At 39.3% G+C, this 21135-nt stretch overlaps 1 protein-coding gene and 1 long non-coding RNA gene across 3 annotated transcripts in view; one reads left to right on the top strand and one right to left on the bottom strand.

The window, feature by feature from the left end:
• zswim5 (zinc finger, SWIM-type containing 5) overlaps positions 1–12665 on the bottom strand; it is a 46248-nt gene extending 33583 nt beyond the window's left edge. Inside the window, exon 1 of the mRNA XM_079877027.1 lies at positions 12006–12665. Coding sequence (XP_079733153.1) covers positions 12006–12504 — 499 coding nt within the window. The 5' untranslated portion in view covers positions 12505–12665. The remainder of the gene's footprint in view (positions 1–12005) is intronic.
• Positions 6942–20402, top strand: LOC307162010. Of its 2 annotated transcripts, none has more exons than XR_013821837.1 (5): positions 6942–7270; positions 14140–14204; positions 14509–14680; positions 15035–15159; positions 20211–20402. It is a non-coding gene; the product is annotated as an uncharacterized lncRNA (long non-coding RNA). The 2 variants fall into 2 exon arrangements; XR_013821838.1 differs by having other exon boundaries at positions 14509–14688.
• The last annotated feature ends 733 nt before the right edge of the window (positions 20403–21135 follow it).

The raw sequence follows: 21135 nt of genomic DNA, 5'->3' as shown, positions 1-21135 counted from the left end.
AGGAGAAGGAGAAGGAGAAGGAGAAGGAGAAGGAGAAGGAGAAGGAGAAGGAGAAGAAATTTTAAAATAAATCCTTAGATCTTTCTAATGATTTAGTCATAGGCTGCCTGCATGTTAACAGGTAATCGGTATATTGTTATATTTATTCTTAAATACTGTTATTGCAATAGTACGATTTCTTATTTTGTTTAATATTGTTAATCAAAATAAGCCCAAGTACAACAAACCAGGTGTTCACATACATACAAAGACGATTGTGGAAGATTTTGGTTCCAAAGCGAAATGTTAAAGTGCGTATTTGGTAATATAGTAATGTTATTACTGTTGTGTTTTTCATTAAGAATAATAATGAGCCCACCATTCAAGCAATTGCCACCCACGAATTGCTCCTAATTCGAAAGTAAAATGCACACGGCCGGCATTCATAAGCGATTTAAAAGTGAGGTGAAAGAGGCAAAAACTCAAAACTTATTTAATTCTCACCACCTGAACAACTTTTATAAAGCTGTTTATTTCATTCGTATCTTTGTTCTATTATATTTATTTACGTTTGTAATTTGTTTAGGCCTATTTGTTCTTATTTTTACTGACTGTTCACGTGTCTTTTGTTGTGGTATTGTACTCAAAGTGTTCTTTAAATAATACAAAGCAAATTTATATTTGCCCTGCCCCCCAGCCCCATACACAATTTTTTTTGCTGATCAGAAAAATTATCGGATCCATGACTCAAAAACGTAATATGATCTGAACTGAGAGTTTTGTGATCCATTGCACCCCTAAAAGTAGTAAAATAATCTGCTGACTCTTAGCTGATCCACGTCTAGGACGTCATGTCGACATGTCTTATATACCTATAGGAATACAATGTTCCAACAATATTACAGCACCCCTATAGATTCATTCAGTATTATCAGCAGCATTACACTCGGGAGCCAATAACCCTCCTCAATCCCCAGCTTCTCCTCTCGTACATTTAGGACTTGGCCTTCTGATATTCCTCTTCGAAACAGACACGTTTTTCTTGAATCGTATTGTACATTAAATCATTGAAAATTAATCATATCTGCAATATATTAATAACATTTATGTTGGTTCTGTTAAGTTTACCCTAAGGGGGGCTATTGCTGCTCTCCCTGCTCTTATCCATGCTAGGCTGCATGGATGGGCAGAGAGTTCTTGCATAGAACAGAACCATCCCGCCAATCCAAACTATAGTCCTGACAGCACTTTACCACTGGCGGGTTAAACACCATCATCTGTGGACTGCTTTCGACACTTTGCTAGGCTGCAACTATTAAGTTTCTGTCTGGTTCTATCAGGATTACTTCCCAATTATACTGACGGTTCTGTCTTTCAACCAAAGTGGAGGGCGTTCATTATACAGAAAGAAGTAGAAGAAGAAAAAAAAATGTCATTCGAACAGATTCAGATCAGATAGTGTTTAATTGCAGCTTTCATGAGTTGTGCTTTAAAGCCATTGTTGCAGGCTGGTTTTATCCAGTAGATAAGGCCGTGCGCTTTCAACGCTGATTTACACTTTCTGACGCCGCCTGCCTTATTCTGCTGCCACAGCACAAAAAGTGCTTAGTGTTCCTTCCTTCTGAAGAGAAATTATACTAGGAAAAAAATGAATTTAAAAATCAAAAGACGGCCGAGAAGTTGCTCTCGGGATGCTTAAGCAGTGACTGTGGTGTACTGACGGACGTGTTTATCTGAAGGGGTATCACGGATGTCCTTGCAAAGTGCATTACTCAAGGATGACAAACATGATAAAAATTAATGTTACAATCAAAATCTTTACTCACTGCTCTTCTCTTAATCTCTGATAAGTTTTATTTGTCTTCCCCAGTGACCTTTGATAATAGCAAGAGAAGTGTCCTCTGCGTTTGTCTCTGGTGTAGGGCTCGGAGGACATCACCCCCACAAGACAAGCTCAGCCCGGGTCGGCGGCCCCCGCTGCATTTCTCCTGCAGCATAACAATGGCTGCCCTCTGCGCTCTAGGGTGGAGGGCACGCTGATCCTGTTACACCATGACAAGTACCACAATCCCCCATTGAAGAGCACATATTCTCCCCCCTCTGCCTATACAAGAGCCAAGCCTATTCATCGCTTTGTTTTCTTTCCAGCACATGACTTTTGCGTTGGGCCTCGACAAAGTCAGGTGTTCGAATATGACCTGGAAACCGCAGGTTGCCCACACACTACGCGCGTTACGGAGCTTGATTCGCTCTGGCATTTACGTTCAATATGTAAGGAGCCCATCAATTGATTCTTGCACCGGAGTCGTAGCTTACTATTGGGGATTACGAGAGACCAAAACCAATTATCTGAACTGTTATTTCTGCTGAACGGTGCAGAAGTCAAAGTTCTGGGTCCCACAGCACTGGTTGTGGAGGACATAGCGAATTACATTTCCAGAACGCTTCTGTAAGTCTGGCAAGGAACTAGGATGCAGGCATCCCGGGGAGGATGTGGAGGGCTGGAACTCTCAAGAACGTGCGGTGTGGGAAGGAGCGGTCCAGACATAAAGCCCCACGGCTGTTGCGCACATTAATCATGTTTGGAGTACGAGAGGATGGGAGGGGATGGGGTAGCCCCCTCACTGCATGTTTGCATGTCTGCTGCTGCACTGACGTGTTCACTGTCAGTCCCAGAGTCAGGGAGAGCAGGAAGACTAATGAGATGCTTCTTTTTTCTCTCTCGCTCTTTCACGTGTCTCTCTTGCCCTCCAGAGGAGGGCGGCTGGGGAGGTGGGGAGCAGGGGATGACAGGTTGGTTATTTACTCTGCCTTTCATATTTGCCTTTTAGTTCTGCCGTTTCCCCCTCTCTCCTCCAACCATTTTCCTGCAGTCATCTGTTCACTCAGCTGCCTGCGAGAAACCGGTGCCTAATGGGCCATATCAGCACAGCCACTGCAGGGAAACAGAGGCCTGTCATTAGGCTATATTGAAAAAGCAGCCAGTAGGCAGGGAGAGGGGGAGAAAGCCATTGATATTTATATTGTGCGCACCTACCAGGGCACTAAGATCAGCATGTGATGCCTTCCTCCGAACCCTGCTTTGAAAAAGGAGCTATCAATATTTCATCAAGAATATCTTTTTAATGCTGAAAAAATAGGTGGTCCTGTCTGCAAGATGGCCGTACAAATGTAAGGCTGGCTAATGACTAGTCCTTGTATTATTCAGTAGCCAAATCATTTTTATGCCTCTCATATGCGAGTAATGATTGACAGAGAATGGGGATGGAAATACTTGATGCTAATGAAGCATAATAGAGAGTGCGGCCATCTGCAACTGCACGAACATGCCATTTCTTCCACCCCGATCACATGACGGAGAACATATTGTGCTAAACACCAGCGGTGATCTTGAGGTGGAAGATGATGTTCTTGTGAAACCCTGCACTCTCTCTGATGTGCTTCCTTGCATGTTTTGTTTTCTTTCTCACTGTTAACAAGCTCGTATCAGCCGTGCACTATTCACTTCGGTTACTTGAGGGGGAGGCAGGATGTTTCAGAGGTGATATGCTGGAGAAACGCAAGAACAAGAGTCATGTTTTCCACAAGATATGCAAAGTCATGGTACTTTGTAAGTCAAAGAGAGGTCAAAGCTTTGAGTCATGAAACAACTTTAAAGTCTAGAGAGATTAGGACCAAAGATACAATATCCCAGAGTTAGGGCTGCAAAATTAATCAAAATAAAAGGAAATCGCAATTTGGCTTAGTGCAACTGCAATTATGAAATCGAAAAATCTGTGATTATTAAATATATGCACAGCGTGTTTCTTGAAGCTCATCACTGTGATCAGAGCGACTCGATCGTTTTGCAGTAAAATGTTGCTCCATCACTGCAAGCGCTCTGTGTTTGGGTCACGTAACATGCATTTGAAAAATGAACACGTGCCAAACTTCTTCTCAAACTTCTAATAAGAAGCATTTATAAATCTGTTGTCCAACTAAGGGGAATTTCAAATTAAAAAAACTTTTAATAAGGTTTTAGTCCAATAACCTTTTGTGATCTGATGTGTTTCCTTTTCATGGATTGAGCAGAAAATATATTTTATAGCATTCAATACTGTGATAAATGCTATGCATTTTAAATAGGCCTATACTTTGTTCTTATAAAAATACCAGAGATGGCTTGAAAAACATATAAACCGGTAACACTTTACTATAAGGTTTCAATAGTTATCATGAACATTTCAACATGTAATACATTATTAAAATCAAAAGAAGTGGACTATTTGTTAAAATTAGCTAGTTTATGCAATGTGAAGTAACATGAACTAACAATGAACAGCTGTATCTTTATTAACTAGCGTTAATAAAGATACAAATACAGTAACAAATGTATTGCTCATGGTTAGTTCATGTTAGTTATTCATTCTAATGTTTAAAAAAATGATACCTAATTGCCATCAATAAGTGTTACCGATAAACCATATATTGTCGCAGTCGTGTGTTCATTGTCTTCACGTTTCATTAGTCAAAGCGTTTCTATCTTCTTTTTATTCAGCTACAGCAATAGCTGGATGCCTTTATCCATATAAGAGATTTCCAGGAACAACATGCGTAATATTACTTCTGTGAGGCATATTTGGACTTTTTGCACAAGGACACCCTCCAACTCCCAGTATGAATGAAATATACATTACATGAGCGTTTAGCACTCAACAATGCGGACACCACCCTGTTTTGGGTAAAAATAGAAAATAATAATACTTTGTAAGATGCTCTCATATTTCATATCAATGACATTTTGCATACATCCTGACAAAAAGAAAAAAAAAGAAATTACTGTTACAGATTTTGTATAATAATATTTTATAATAAAAACTTAGATCTTTCTAATGATTTATAGAGGCTCCCTGCATGTTAACAGGCCACCCTGCAGTTTTCCATCAAATAAAATTATTAGTAGTATTATTAAATAGTCCAAACTTTTTATTTTATAATGAAATAGAGTTATTACAATAGTGATAGGCTACTTCTTAATAAATTGTGTGTTTAATATTTGTATTATTTAGTAATAATAATCATAATAATTACCAGTCACATTTATACAAGCACAAAATTGTATTGTGCAGCACTACAAATAAGCACAACAAATCCTGGTGTTCTTAATAATTTGTTTGTTTGTTTTAAAATTACAAATTTTACCCAGAAAATCGCAATTAGATTTTTTTGGAGTCATGTAGTGACCTTCAAAAAATCTTTGATATAGTAAGTTAGCCTATATAAAAGCTCAGAACAAACAAAAAGACTAAGTTAAAGTCTAAACAACGGCAGTTGACTAATATGTATAGCTTAAATGGTGTACTTTTTAGAGCTATGGCAATCTATCTTGCTAATGTGTATTTAAGCTTCGGAGGCAATTAATGGGGAGCTGAGACTGACACCAACAAATTTGCATAACTTGGCTGTTCCACACAATGGAAAAAGTGAAAACTAAGTGCTCATCCTCTTTTGAAAGTACAGGGAGAAGGCAAGAACAAAAGGCACCTCAGTTAGTGGTGTGAAGACTTTTGAAGTAGAGGACTGACATACTTTGGGCTTTACGCTCAAAGACCCATCAGCCCTTCAAAGACCCCTGCCAGACCTTCTAAGGCCCACTTGAGACAAATGATTAAATGCAAAAATAATGGATGCAGGCTGTGCTAAATTGTTGAAATCTGTGCAAAGGCAGATTAAGGTCCACTCACTGCTTCGTTTAAAGAATCTCACTGAGTATGTTATGTTTTCAAGGATCTAACACTGAAATTCAAAAAAACTGAATTTCTGATATCAATTCATTTGAATCAGTCAACCCAACGCAAAAAAACAACAACTGGATCCTACTTGCAACCGAATAAATATTCACGGTCAGGTGGACTTGTACCATCTGCGTACAAATCTAATTATAAAGGCAGTGAAATGGCAGCAAGTAGGTTGCAATACTTGGGTCAATGACATATAAAATTGTTCACAATATCGCCTATGCAAAAGTTTAAAACGTGTTTACTAAGAAATCTCTCTATTCATGTTGGTTTCACACGGCTCTGAAAAAAATCCATTTAAAAAAAAAAAATCAATTAAAAAAAATAATGTGGTAGCATAAAGTAAAAGTATTCAAATAATTGTGTTACTTATAATAACAAATACATTTCACGTAAAAAAAAAAATCTAATATGAATTATTAATTTCAGAAAGATATTTTTGGTGAGTGACACCACATGACATTTTACAAACTGAACTAAAAAAAATTTTTTTTTAAATTCTTTTAAATTCATATATTAAAAACACACCCATCACAGAAGTTGTATTCAAGGAATAGTACGTACAAACAGCACTGTTATTGTATTCTTTTTTTAAACGTAATTGACAGGACAAAAAAAAAATGACCCATTGACCCGGTGTTTCCCAACCCTGCTCCTGGAGGCACACCAACAGTGCACATTTTGGATGTCTCCCTTATCTGACCCATATATTTCTGGTCTTGGAGTCTCTACTAATGAGCTGATGAGTTGATTCAGGTGTGATCAATTAGGAAGAGTTGGAAAATGTGTAGTGTTGGTGTGCCTCCAGGAACAGGGTTGGGAAACACTGCATTGACCTACATGAACTGCTGTATTTTCTATACTAGAAAGAGTAAACAAGATCACAAGGAATCAAACACGGCTGAGATTTGGGGAGAAACCAACAAAAAAAAATAAAAAAAAAATAAAATAAAAGTAAAGGGTGCTGAAATAGACAGTACAAATCAATAGCACAAGATGAATTCAATATGCAGAATTAAGTAACGAAAAAAAAAATGCTTTAGAATCAATGCAATCACACAGAGATCACACAGTGCTAATGGTGGGGCCTTCAGCACACCCATGTGATTGGTGGCTGGCAACGAATCAAGCTAAAAACAGGAATTGCAATGGCTAGAATAAACACACATATGAAGTGATGGCTTTAAAAAGTCCACAGCCTCCAATGTGACATTTGCATAGAAGTTTGCACATTGCTAACTGCCACTGACTGGGGCCTCTTTCTTTCCACCCTCTGGCAGGATATTTGACCTCATCTCCAATACACATTATCCTTCCTCTCTCGTCCAGACTTAGAAAATTAAGTTTCCATGTGAACTGGCCACAAAAACTCCCGCACACAAAATCTCAGCTGGATGAAAGGCCTTCTATGGGGGAGGGTAGCTGCCTGAGTGCTGCTTGAGTTTCCTGCACTCCGCGTTTAGTGTTACAGCCCCAGATGTAAGGATTTTCCTCCACGTCTTTACAAATTGAAGGTAGGGGCCGTCCTTTATTTTTTGCCTGCCTAAACATAGCTTGTCATAGAAAATGCTTCCATTTCCTCTACGCAATCTCACCTCCAAACCAATTTTTTCCCCCTCACTCTGTTCTCGGTTGGTTGACTTGCCTTCTCCTTTCTCTCTTTTTGTTTCCTCTGGAATTCTCTTACATTTGTTAGGCAATTACAGCCAAATGAGGCCCTATTAGGCATGTCTGGAGGCCCCTTCTTTAAAGAGGAGCAACTCTCAGCAGCCTCTATCTCTGACAATGACACCCAAACAGAGCAGCAGGCAGGAGGGAGGAAAAAGAGAGAGAAAAGGGGCATGTCCCTCCCAGCGATAAAGTAAAAAGGGTTACAACACTTCCAAAAGCTTTGAAACATGTGTATCTTGTGTAAATCTGAGCTTTGAAGGCTCACCAGCCATATTCCGCTCCTCCCAGAGCATAAAAGCATAAAAGTTCCATTAAAGCGTCTACTTCATGACGAAACATCGACAAAATAATCAGCCGCCTGTGAGCAGAGATCAAAGAGGTAAAGATATCTTAAGGGACCTTTAACAGCCAGCATTTTTAAACTAGGATTGTGAGGGGCAATAATGTATAATGGGTGAATGCGCGTGTGCATACAACTCACTGAGTTCCAATAAAACGCAGATAAGCTGCAGCAGGGAGACGAGCTCGCACAAGTGCACGCTGCAAGCCCAGCTGCACATGGGTAGGGTATGGACGGGAACCTTGCCTCTGGCTCAAAATCAGAGCTCCATTTTGCAGGAGCAGAGATACTGAACTAAACCGATTGCTGCAAACACAGCTGTGAAGCAGACAAGGCCTTGTCTGAGGAGTGCATCACTGATAAACTAAAATCAGAGGGGTATGGGGCAAGCTGCAGCAGAATGCAAAGAGGGCAAGGTTGCAATTGATTTTTAGAGCATGGGCGGGTGCCAGATCCACTGAGGGAATAAAAACACTCGTCACACTGTGTGAAAAACACATATAGCATAGGCTTTTCTATGGGCGTGCTTTTAAAAACCTAACCATATGTGGGACTGCGTCGCTTTTTTATCAAGTCTGAGCTCAGTGTTCGGAAACAAGGACCTGATCAAAGTCTCTGACAGGTCTTTTGTCCTGGAATGCGGCGAGTTGTTTTTCACCTTGCTCCAGTTGCTACTGATTAGCTGACAAGTCGGCTAACCACCCTCTCCCCTATTTCCAAATTAATTTCCCTCCTTTGATAAAGACAAAGGGTGGGGGGGGGGTGTTTAATGGCCGTGTCCTTCAAAACTAAGAGTGCTAATAAGTGTGAAAGGGAGATTTGTTTAAGTGATTTTCTTTGAGACTTGCAGGCATGGAATTAATTACCTTGATTAAATATTGTCTGTACGGCTGATGAAAGATAGAGCAGAATTAGCGGTCCCTTGTTGAACTTGTATGGTGCTGAATGAGATGTGTCCCGATTACAAAGACCAAAATGATGGCAACACTCAAAGGAGACAAAGAGCTAAAAACAGGCCTAGTGACATCACAGAGCAGCCACTGGCCTAGCCTAATGCTTAATGGCGGCCATCCTCAAAACTCGAACAAACTGGCTCCCAACTGTCTGCCACAATAACTTTAAAAAGTTAGCCCATGACTGAAACAATAAGGTTTTGTGTAATAAAACCAAAGGACTGAAAAAGACAGATTTCCCAAAGTTAATATTTTGTCTAATGGCAAAAGAAGAGTTGTCTCCATCAATCTGAAGACTTCTGAGTCACTTGGCAGAAGAGTAACACAACTCAATTCAATGCTTGCCTTGGTTTTACAGAGGCACTAAGAGGGCTAAACAACCTCTCAGTGGCTCTTCCAGCCATAATCCCACCGAACTTTTGCCTCCTAACCACAGAAGAGGGTATTCTAAAGGTTTCACCTCACAGCTTTGTGCTCCATTGCGAAAAGCTATACTCTTAGAGACCCTCCCACCCCCCAAACACCCCCCCCCCCCCCCTCCCCCTCTGTGAATGGGGGAGTTGTCTACAGCTGGGTAACAAAGCATGACCCAATAATCCTCAAGCCTAACTCAAAGCTAGAACCTCCTCTCCAAGGACTTTATAAGACAGAGGCTGGGGTAGGGTGGTAAATTACACAAACGAGAATTAATTTATTCTTATCAAATCGGTTTCCTGCAGCATGCCGTACGGCCCTTAATATTTGGGGCAGAAAATTTGACCATTCAGAGGATAACGATGAATTTAACATCCCCCGCATCCCCAGGCTTGAGTGTTTTTGCGCTATGGCTTCTGGAAAGTGTACAAATTCTGTTGTGAACTTTCAGGCAAACTTCGGAGTAAGCCTGGCTTACAGGGAGTAAGCCTTTGAGTATGAATCTTTGCTAACTTCATTTCAGCCAACATGCTGAATAAACGTTAAAAGTGGTTTATACTTTGTTGCAGTGTCTTTGAAAGTTTTAAACAGGTCTAAAAGAAAGTGTAGCAATTGAGGAGTCAAAAACAGTTTATTCAAGCATGCACAGGTGGATCTAGTACTGGTGTGAAAAAAACACCCCCACAGACATTTTCTAGACTGTTCATGTTTTAGGGCACAATTATCTTGCCTATCAGATGCAAACATGTCCAGTTCATAGTTTCAGTACCCATCAAAAGCAAAAGAACACAATCTCCACACACAGCAAAACAGATCGCAATTAAACCTGCTTTATCTCAGTTTATCAAGTGAAATATGACATACCCTTACTGTCAGATGCCTGATCTATCAAGTATCTATTCTGCCCACTGTTTATTTTACAATCCAAAAGATTGTGCTTATTCACACTTAAATGGTTAGCCTAATGTTTAAAAACTCAAGCATTATCCAAGCAGCACTCCTAGAAATGCAGTGCAGTTTTGGCATCTGCTTATTATTGTCATAATTAAAAATATAAACTAGAACTACTTCACGAAACACTATTAAAATCATGTATATTGTATAACATAAAATTAAGACAAAGGCACAACAAAAACAACCAAGTCTAGAAACTTTTGAGAATAGTTTTGTATATATGGTAACTTTAAAAAGGCAAAATAACCATAACAAGTTTCATTGAATGTGAAAAGGGGGCTACACTTACTCATGAAGGGAGCTTTTCAAGGTTGCTAAATAAGTACCCGTGTTATTTCATTACAGCTAGGTTATCACGTTTCCACTAACATCGGCCTTTTAAAGGAACACAGTGGATCTTTGTGAGAATAAATGAATCATGACTTCTTTATTGAATTAGTTATATGTATACTTTCACTACTCTCATAACACCTACAATTATTGGAGATTTGGGGCTTCCTGTAACTGCTATTTCAAGAAAAGAAAGCTTACATTATAGGAGAAATGTGGCTGGTCCAGTACATGACTGATTTTCTGCTTTTTCCTGTTCATATGTGGTATACGCTAAATACTTCATATTGTGAATGGTTTTGTTGATCTTAACTAAGCCTTAAACATTATAAATGCCACATTGGACCTTACAAGTGAAGTGCAATTTTACTACTTCAAATGAGCACATAATTGGGCATGTTGTGCTTTGGAACCCTACAGAGGCCAGTACGTTTTTATAATAATAATAAAAAAAAAAAAACAACAACACTTTAACCTTTCTTTCACGATAGTATTTTGACAGTATGTTTACTGAAGTGAAGCGAGTGGGGGAGGAAAATGTATAGACATTTGGGCAGCCATTGAAACTGCCTTCGTGTTCTAAATACCAAAGCCTTTTCGAGATGCTTCACAATTTTTCGATTTAGTGCGTTTAAATGAAGCTTGAAATGCTGTGACGGGTTTCTATGGTTTAGAAAAACACCTCTACACACCAAAAAAAAAATGCTATTCGGCTAATACATAAGAACTAGCCCGACATGAGGGGGGGTTTGAGCTATTGTGCTGTAGCCTCTACTAGGACAACCCAACGACATATTTAGCCGAATAGTATTTTTTTACTCATTTTAACGATTATAGCAAAAAAGATATTCGAAATAAAACAACAGAGGGTTAGATAAAGTCTCGGCACGTGTTTTATCATTCGTTTAACTACGGCAAATACGCGTCCTTTGTCTTGACCAACCAGCAAATAAACAAAAGATATGGGATTTGGATTCAAGCGGATTACCCTGGACTTAATTATATCAAGAAACCCAACTACCGTCAAGCAACCAAAAATACACGGAGAAAAGCCAATAATTCTCCGAAACCAACTTTAGACGGAAATATTAGCAAAATAGCAGCTCGGTGTGCTACAACAGAGATTCATTGTGACCAGCATGATAGTCTTTTCTTCCTGGCGACCTGGGAAAAAAAGGTTCCGTTTCGACAGAGCTCGTTGTGATTGTTCAAATATACACTATTTTGTATCATCTTGTATCTTCTCTGAAACTTATAATATATATAAGCGTTTTATCAAGTGTTAAATGAACATTACAGCAACCGATTCCAATGAATTCCACATTAAAAGCCATTGCAACATGCCCAAAGGGAAGCCCTTTAATTTTTAAAACGTGCGCTCCGTTTCTTTCGCAATACGACAGGCATTAAAATGCTCCCTTACTGGAAGTGAAGAATCTCTATGTAGAAACGAAGCTGGTAACTTACGTTACAGTTTCTAAACGAGGCCACTTCCATTTTTCTCAAGAAACTTCGTTTGCTAGAAAGTGAAACAAATATTTCCGATGTAACTTTCAACGTGCTTTGGACGGTTAAAGCGGTACTTACCGACTTGTAAGACGTTGTCCACACAACCGGTTTCCAAAAGCCGGATTCCCCGGCGGAAAGGCAGTCCATCTCCGGTACCCCCCGTCCCTGTGCTGCCTGTTGTGTTCGTAACCCCTCCGGGGACTGTACCAGATCCAACAGACGTGCTCGAGCCCACTACTGGACCCTCTTCACCCGCCACTCGGCACTGAAACGACGAATACATACATATTTCCCTTTCGTTCCTCGGGAACGACCAATACACGATACGGCGCTGAACCGGTTCGGGAATCCGCTCGAAGCGCTCCTCCACCCTCTCGAAGGCCCATTTCTCCGCTACGGCCTTCGCAGCGCAGTCCAGTAGAGATTCCGGGCAACGGAAACGTGAGTTCGGAAATCCCGGGCCAGGCCCCGGACCCGGTCCTCGAGGAGCGGGACGCAAACACGGACGCTTGCTGGCCGGGGGTAAGGAGAGGTGAAGCGGCGGCTGAGGCAATAGCTCTCCACGTCCCTCCGCCATGACAACCAAATAAACACTGAAGTGAGGACCGTGGCTCTAGAAGCGCACAGACCGAGGCACCGCACAACGGGAGGGTCGTCACTTCACATACGTCACTACCAATAACAAACGCGCTCGAGCCAATCGCGAGGACGGGCTGCACCGAGGCGATGCGCATGTGTGCGCTGAAATGACAGGCACGGTCTTGATCAAACAGACTGTTTGTTACAAATTCCTCTTTATTTACAACTCGTGCACTTAAAACTGTCAATGATCTGCTGCAGTGTGTTTAAACACCTGCCGTTGTTTCAAAGATCAACAGTAGCGCTGAGAACTGAGCATTACCTTTTGAAAGACCTCATAATATCGCAGCATAACGTTACAATCTACATTCTCTGAATGTAGCCTACAAGATGTGCGCAGTACATGTTTACCCTTCAAGCGTCGTAAAAAATGCGGAGAACTCTCCAGCTGCCCTTTTAATGTGTTGTAACAAAAGTTTGAAATGTTTCTATGATAATGTAACTTTTTAACAGATGTCTACTGCCCACCCTGGTGGCCAAGTATATAATGTCAGTTGATTGGTGCTGTCAAAGTCCATCCAGTCCTGATTAGAAATAATGTCATAACTCATGCGGATAGATAGCCTATTAGAAACGTGTATGTCCTTTATGTTTTGCTGATTTTTTTTTTTCATATATATACCGTTCAAAAGTTTGGGTCAGTAAGATTTTTAGTTTTATGTTAGACATTTGAACATTATACTCGTCAAAGAACCCTACAATGTAAATAATAATAATTATAATATTTTACACACAAAAAAATTAGCTGTACAGCTGTTTTCAACATAAATGTTTTTGGAGAACCAAATCAGAATATTGGAATTATTTCTGATGGATATGACTCTAAAGACTGGACTAATGATGCTGAAAATTCAGCTTTAATGTACATTTTTAAAATATATTAAAATAGAAAACAGATCAATTGTAATAATATTTCACAATGTTACTGTTATTTACTCTATTTCTGATCACATGGTGAGCATAAGAGACTTCTTTCAAAAACATTTAAAAAAAAAATCTTGTCAACCCCAAACTTTTGAAACATGAATACCTTGCAAACCACCCAAGAGGAAAAGTCATCTTCAAATGTTGTTTTTTTAATAACAAAACTTTTCACATATGCTTTGAATATTATAAATATCTACAATTTATTAATTGTAATGTCTCTTGGCAAAAACGTATCTTTTACAATCGTTTCAAAGTGTTTTGTGTTTCATGATTGTTTTACTGTTTAGATTTAGCAGTGACATGTTCTGACAGTGTGTGAGTGAACTGTTCACTGTTTTTCCTGGACATATGCCTATTCAAAAACAGATTCACTGGAGTGAAGAGCGTTACAACTAGCCCCACTTTCCATAAAAGTGCACCTCACACACCTCTAGTTTCATTTTGCAAATCTATTTCTCCCCCTATAGTTCCCTCTCTCACACATATCTGTTCTCGTTTGATGAACATGAACACACTGAAGAAACTTCACCTCCTGCCCTGTAAACACAGGGATGTTGTCTGCACCTCTCAAGGACTCCAGGACAGTAATCTGCTTTATGTGATTTCGCTTCATCGTTTTTAAAAACTTATTTTGTGATCTTTATAGATCCCCCAGATCTGCAAGACAGAGACCATCAGACTGCAGATGATACTAATGTTGCCCACAACATGGTGGGTGATGTACTTGACTTCATGCACACCATGGCCTGAGGGCCCCTGACAACTTGCTGATATTTGTATGTTGTCTAACTCTGCTGACATGCACTTTGTAAGGTGTCATGTTATCACTACAACCAAGGAATGAAAAAATTAAGTAGAAGATCATATTTTTGAAACAAATTGAAACTTGAAATCTTGTCCGTTCATTTATACGTATTTAAACGTATTATTCGTAAGTTCTTCATGTTTGTCTCTAAACACTGGGAGTGTTTGTAAGATTGTTTGTTTATATGTTTATTTGTCTGCTGCCTCTTAGGGAACCAGAACAGCAGGTGTGGGGAGAAGTAATGACAAGACTCCATTTTACTGGCTGTCACATCCCAGCATGCTCGCCGCTGTCCAGTCGAGTGCACCGACTGAAAGATGACAAGCTGACAGCTCACCACACAGGATACCAGGCGTCTAATGACATTCTGCGAGTCCTCTGTGTGAGTGTGTAAGTCTCTGTGTGTATGTGTATATGTATATGCATGACAGTCTGGAAGAGGGAGTCTTGTCACTTCTGGTGCTTTTCAAAGTACCCTGGGCTCCAGCCTCCCAGTGAACGGAAATGTCCTTGAGGGCAGAGACATCACTTTTTCTTTTTTTTTTTTTTTTTTTTACACACAGCACCCCACATGCCAACCGCCACAGTTATTATGGAGGCGAATCGAAGACAATATTTTTCTGCTATCGGAAATTTTTATCAGACATTTTCATTCTAAGCCAGCACAGTGTTACAGTACTGATTACATCTGATTCAAGTGCTTCCCAACCTGATCGCGCCATGTTTTTTTTTTCAGGATCGTTCATCTGGGGGAATGTTGTCACATCAACCCAAATCGAACAATGGACTGAAATATAATGGCGCTGGACGCTACCAGTTTCCAAGGCAACAATTGTGACAGATTTGGGGGAGACAAGACAGGTAATTGGAAAAAGATTGATGGGGTACAAGAGAGTGGAAAAAACCCTATCAAAGGAGGTCTCTCAGGGAATAACAACAATACAATAAAAGGTCTTGCATCCTTTCGAGCCATAGGCGGCCTCCTGTCCATCTATTTTTAGGCCCAATTCAACACATCTGTCAGTCTTCCCTCATGTGAGAGTATACAAAAAGATTGTGTATCGCTAAATGAAGCAGCATAAAAAAATGATTCATCCTCAAGTAATATTTCTGTACAGAATTCCATTGCTCCCACAAAAACTGTTAATTGGTTAACTGTAAATTATCTAACCATACATGATAAATAAGAACTGTCAACATGACAATATATGTAATTTTACTGTAAAATAATGTCAAATGTATGTTTTTCACAAATTTGAATGACCATTTAATTTACAGTGAAAAACAGTAAAAGGACATTCCCAAAACACCACACATGATTCTATTTTAAATAAAAAATTGAGTGTCTTCGTTTAATTTCATTTAACAAGATATTTTTTGTAACAGTGCACCTTTTCATTCATTTCACACCGATGCTTCCTCTAGGCTCTGTTTGGACTTGGCGAACTCAAGAGGGGTGTTGCTCAGCCTGACACAGTGTCTAAGAATGCAAAGAAGCCTCTAGGGTTAATGGTTGAGACTGCGTCTCTGACGGTTCGAGTCAAGTCATTTCCAGCATAACCAAACCAAACAAGCAAAGTTTATGTTTGTATCGGAAGGTTTCCGTACGCGATGATGTCAGCAGGATAGGGGCAGATTAGGGCTCTTTGCCGTGTGGCGGTTGGAGAGGGAAACAATGGTGGTGTTGATAGAGAACCCAGCTCCACCTGTAGGGCCTGCTTTTTATCTCCACTGCAGTACGGCGGTCCCCTCCCCCAGGCCTTTCTTGTCATCACTCTTTGCAGCGTTCATTAAATGGAGTCAGACTTTAGCAGGAGAGAAAAGCCCAAGTCACCCATGTGAGAAAAAAGAGAATTACCTAAGCCTTTTGTCTCACAGAGTGTGGCTCAGCTAATGTCTTGAAGGCATGCTGATCTCTTCACAAAGCGTTGTCCTCACACAATAGAGAAGACAGCATGTAGTTTGGCATGCAAAACATATATAGCCCAGCCTCTTTGTTACCTGTGGTGAGAGGTTTTCAGTCTCATTTGGTCTGTTTGATTGGGCTGATAAGATGTCTGTCAGGGTCAGGTCAGACTGAGCATTTGTTGTGCTGACAGTGTGATGATTGAGACATTGGTGTCAATTAGGTGTTTGCGTATTGGGCCCGGCATAACCGCTATTACTTTAGCATGGCGGCTTCCTCCCACAAGTGTGCCAGCTTCACCTCCTTTATGCCTCTTTGTCTGTGTACTCCCTCACTCGGCCTCACAGGAGCTAAATTTATGACCTATTCTGTCCTCGTCCACTCAACCCCCCGTCACCCGCCGGTTCTTCTGTGTTCACACCAGAAGTGACAGAAGCTCTTAGCCCCTCTTCACACATCCTCACCCTTTTTCCTCCTCTGTGCCGTGCCCTCTCTCTCCCTCATTCACCTTCTTCCTCCCCCAGTCCTTACTCTTTGTTGTGGCCTAAAGCTATTTAAGGGTGCAGGATAGAGCTGGTCTCATGAGAGGGCCCAGGACAAATAGTAGGAGTGTTTACTGTGGAGGCACTGATATGTCCTTTGGGACTGAGCTGAGCTGAGCATGCAGCTGCAGGAAAAAGCAGGGTCGAAGGCCTTTGTGTCGTCCCCATTCACCTGTCCACCGGAATCCTCCAGTCAGGGGTGTGTAAGGCACTTGAGTATACTAACGAAGAACAATTACTCAAGTATTATTTGGGGGAATTTGTACTTGAGGGCTGTTGAACTAAATACTGTCTAAGGAAACAATAGGACTTTTCACACTTGAAATTGTTAACCCTGGGTCATACTAAACCCTGGGTAAATGGAATCCTGGGTTATCTTGATTCACGTTTCACATTGCTCATAATTTACCTGGGTTAACAATTAATCCTGGGTATTCATAACCTGGCGTTTCACACTGTACATTTCTAAACCATGGATTAACGTTCTTATTTTACATATTTGCGGTGTCTGTGTCACTGATTGAACGAATGGCACACTAGATATGTTTTCAAAAAGGCTCTAGCATAGCGCATCTTCATATATAGCAGATATCTGATATATATATATATATCAGACATATGAAGGTAAGAATGAAATGGTCTCTTCGACACTCCAATTGTCGGGTTTTCTGTCACCATTTGACATTTTTCCCCTCAAACGCTAAACCATATGTTTATGTTTCCATGACTGTCCAAACCACATGAATATGAGGAATGCAATTGGCTGTTGGTTGCTAAGCATCTAGCCGTAACATTCTAACACAGCATCGGTTCATGCACATGTTTGCCACCTTAATGCGGGGTTGTGCAAAAGTTAATTGATTTGTTATCAGAGGTGACTTTGTCTAAGTAATGTATTTCAGAAATGTACATACAAATCACACAGTGAGCTAACATCATGTATTAATTTTAGATAGAAACAATAGCTCATTGAAGTAATTATTACAAGTTGTGATCATAATGATTACAATATAAAGAACATTTTGCATTGGTGCATGTTGATTCAGAGTTTGCATCATCTGAAGTCCTCACAATGGCTGGAGTCATCTCTTCACAGGTGTTAGGGTATCCGAAGTCTTCAGAATAGGCTGGATCCAAACTGGAGCTGACGTACTTGCTAGCTATCTCGGAATGGGCATCCTTAGATAAAACAGAAAAGCAAATGGAAAGTAATTAGCATAGCTGCTGGTCATTACATTTCAAGCAAAGATAATCATGTGCATTGTATATGATATAACTGGAGTACAAGATTATATTATGTGAATCGCAGTAATAAATTCTATTTTAAAATATATTATGACAGAAAACAGTTATTTTAAATTGTAATAATATTTCACAATATTACTGCTTTTTACTGTATTCAGATCAAATAAATGCAGCATGTGACCCTAGAGAAAATGTCTCTTTAGTCACCACAACATAGAGTCTCTGACCCAAAGCAATGCGTTTGTTATAACCATTGTTGAAGACTCAGACATTGTCAGTATTGGTTGTAGTTTAACATCTGGTGAGTAAAGCAGAGGGTTATCAAATTTTTGGATTCCAAGGACCCCCAGTTTTGACGATTGGCTTGCATGGGACTTCCTGAAATATAAAGACCGATAAGTAATTGAAAGTATTATAAAGTCATTAAAAAAAATTAAGAGATTTTTATTTTATTTTATTTTATATTGTTTTCATTTATGCTGTTTTAATTGTTTGATTGTTTTCATTTATGCCAAAATAAAAAAATAAAAAAAATAAAATATTGCCTGCAAAGCTGGAAAAAGTAACATTTTCAATTCAATTTACATTTTCATTAGTATAGTGATTTCCTCAACAAATAATAGCATTTGTTTTTATTTCTTACTAAAGAAACATGGCAATCAACAGAATAAAATTGTCACAGTTATAAAAATGAAAGGAAAAATACTAGGAATTATGTTTACTTTTACTGAATATTTTTTTCCGGAAACACTTTACAATAAGGTTCATTAGTTAACATTAGTTAATTAGTTTACATGAACTAAGAATGAACAATACTTCTACAGCATTTATTCATCTTATTTGTATTTGTTAATCCACTGTGAACTAACATGAACAAACAAGCTGTATTTTTATTAGCTAACATTAACAAAGATTAATAAATACTGTAACAAATGTATTGATCATTGAATGTTTACTAATGTTAACTAATGAACCTTATTGTAAAGTGTTACCACTTTTCCTTTTAATTGAGTAAAATGTTGACACACTTTAATGTAAGTACAATTGATCTTTTTACACTCCAGCTACTTATGAAAATGAGCCCGAATGGTGCCAATTTACTACTATTTTCTTTTTAATCGGTTGTGCTAAATCTTATTTTCTTATAGCAATCCCATTCATGTGAGCTGTACAGTCTCACTCTCTAGTAATCAAGCTTCTTTTGAGACAGGAACCAGTCAATGGAAATGGCCAGTCTCCTAAATGAGCCTCTCCACAAAATAGTCTGAATGGCTTCAAAACACCACGGACAGAAAGCACTGTTGTCTGTCTCACGCCCATGTAGTGTGATTGCTTGGATGTTTCTAATGGTGTTAGGGGTGATTTTACGCACAGCAGGCCTCTAGGCCTTGCACGCCTCCACACAGTCCAAGAGGCTTATGTGACTACTGCGATAGGCTATGGGGAGGTGGGTGCTCATCCCGATAACCGTGATGTGTGTGTTTGAGCACAGCAGATGCCCCAGGTCTACATTAAACCTCATTTGCATGTTCAAATAAGTCAAAATCCACAATAGAATAAATACCACCAAAAGGGCAAAGCTTTAGATGAATGACAATGAGATCAGGTTGCTGAAGATTAGATATTACTTTGGAATGTCACCCTGATCCGTGAAACTTGTCTATACAATGCAGATATGAAACCATGAAAGTGAACTTACAACAACAGTGACATGCGCTGGAGACAGGCATGTCTTTATTCTTTTGATTTGTCTGCCTAACTTAATTCTCCAGCTCACATCACCAACACAGATTCCTTGTTCCTGTCTGTGTTCTCAGCTGACTCTCCCCAACATCCCTACATAGGACAAAGTTGGGAAAATAGATGGATGGATAAATAGGTATTGTTTCTGAAGAGCCTCGAAAGGATTCTTAATTTTAAATGGAGTAATTCATTACTTTTTTATTAAAATTTCATCAAGAGCATCATGTAAAATGTATTGATATGTTTCTTTATTCATACAGTATATGCACAGCTGTCTGCTGCACTATGACCAAAAACCATGTGATTTTTTTCTGTATCCTTTATTGTGTTCTCATTTAAAGACTTGTTTTTTTTTTTTTTTTGTCTGTTGAAGTATGTGGTTTAAAATAACCAGCCACTATTTTTTACAAGAAAATGTTATGGGTCACTGAAAGGATGTGCAAACTCTGAACTGATTCTTTGTACTTGTTTTGCAGCCATTGTTGAACCTTTCCGAGTTCATAACTCCAGCTCTCTGCTGTCTTTTCAGTGAGGCCTCATCCTGCTAAGAGTCTGCTGTTCACCACTGCAGGACTGAAACAGAGTTTGACAGGAGAGAGAGCTGTTGCTGTGCAAACCGTGAGTCTGGCTGTAGTCAGACACATTCTGCTCCTCCTACCGTATTTCAGAAACATTAGCAGCTCTATTTTTGGAAAATAAACATTTGTTTTGAAATATATCTTTTTTAGTTAAAATTGTTTTTGGATTTTGAGAGTTGAAGAATTGGTTCCCTTTCAATTTAAGAGTGTAAATTTGAATAGTATAGGCCACACCCACAGGAAGTTGAATTTTAGTTGGTATATAAAGTTGGACTGGAATATAAAGAATTTCAACATAGGAAATACATTCTGGGACATTCTCCACGAAAAAGATAATTGATAAAATATGATGGAATATATAAATTATAAACATTGTTCTGTCTATTAATCCCCCTGCCTGTAAGGCTTATACAACATTTTATTATTTTTTTCAAAACTTTCAAATAAGACTTTATGAAGCCAAAAATTTTATGAATTTTATGAATTTCTTTGAATTTAGGTTTATTTTCAGTTCATTTCTTCCTTACATTCAAATTTGAATACTTAAAATTCAGGAATTCGATTCTGAATGGCACAGTGTTGAAAGAACACACACACACACACACACACACACACACACACACACACACACACACACACACACAATTTTCAAATTATGAGTATTTCACAACCACTGAGAAAAGGTCCATTCTTTCAGGCAATGAACTGTTTGGGTTTTTTTTTTTTACTCTTTATGACGGCAAGTCTGTTAAGTGTGTTCACACTCCTTCTGTTTTCAAGTCCTCCATTTGCAATCCTTTACTGGCAAAATTACAAAACCCTC

Source organism: Squalius cephalus (genome assembly GCF_949319135.1).
Source record: "Squalius cephalus genome assembly, chromosome: 7".
NCBI classification, from domain to species: domain Eukaryota; kingdom Metazoa; phylum Chordata; class Actinopteri; order Cypriniformes; family Leuciscidae; genus Squalius; species Squalius cephalus.
The sequence above is the reverse complement of the archived record's forward strand: the minus strand, read 5'-3'. Positions and strand labels throughout refer to the sequence as shown.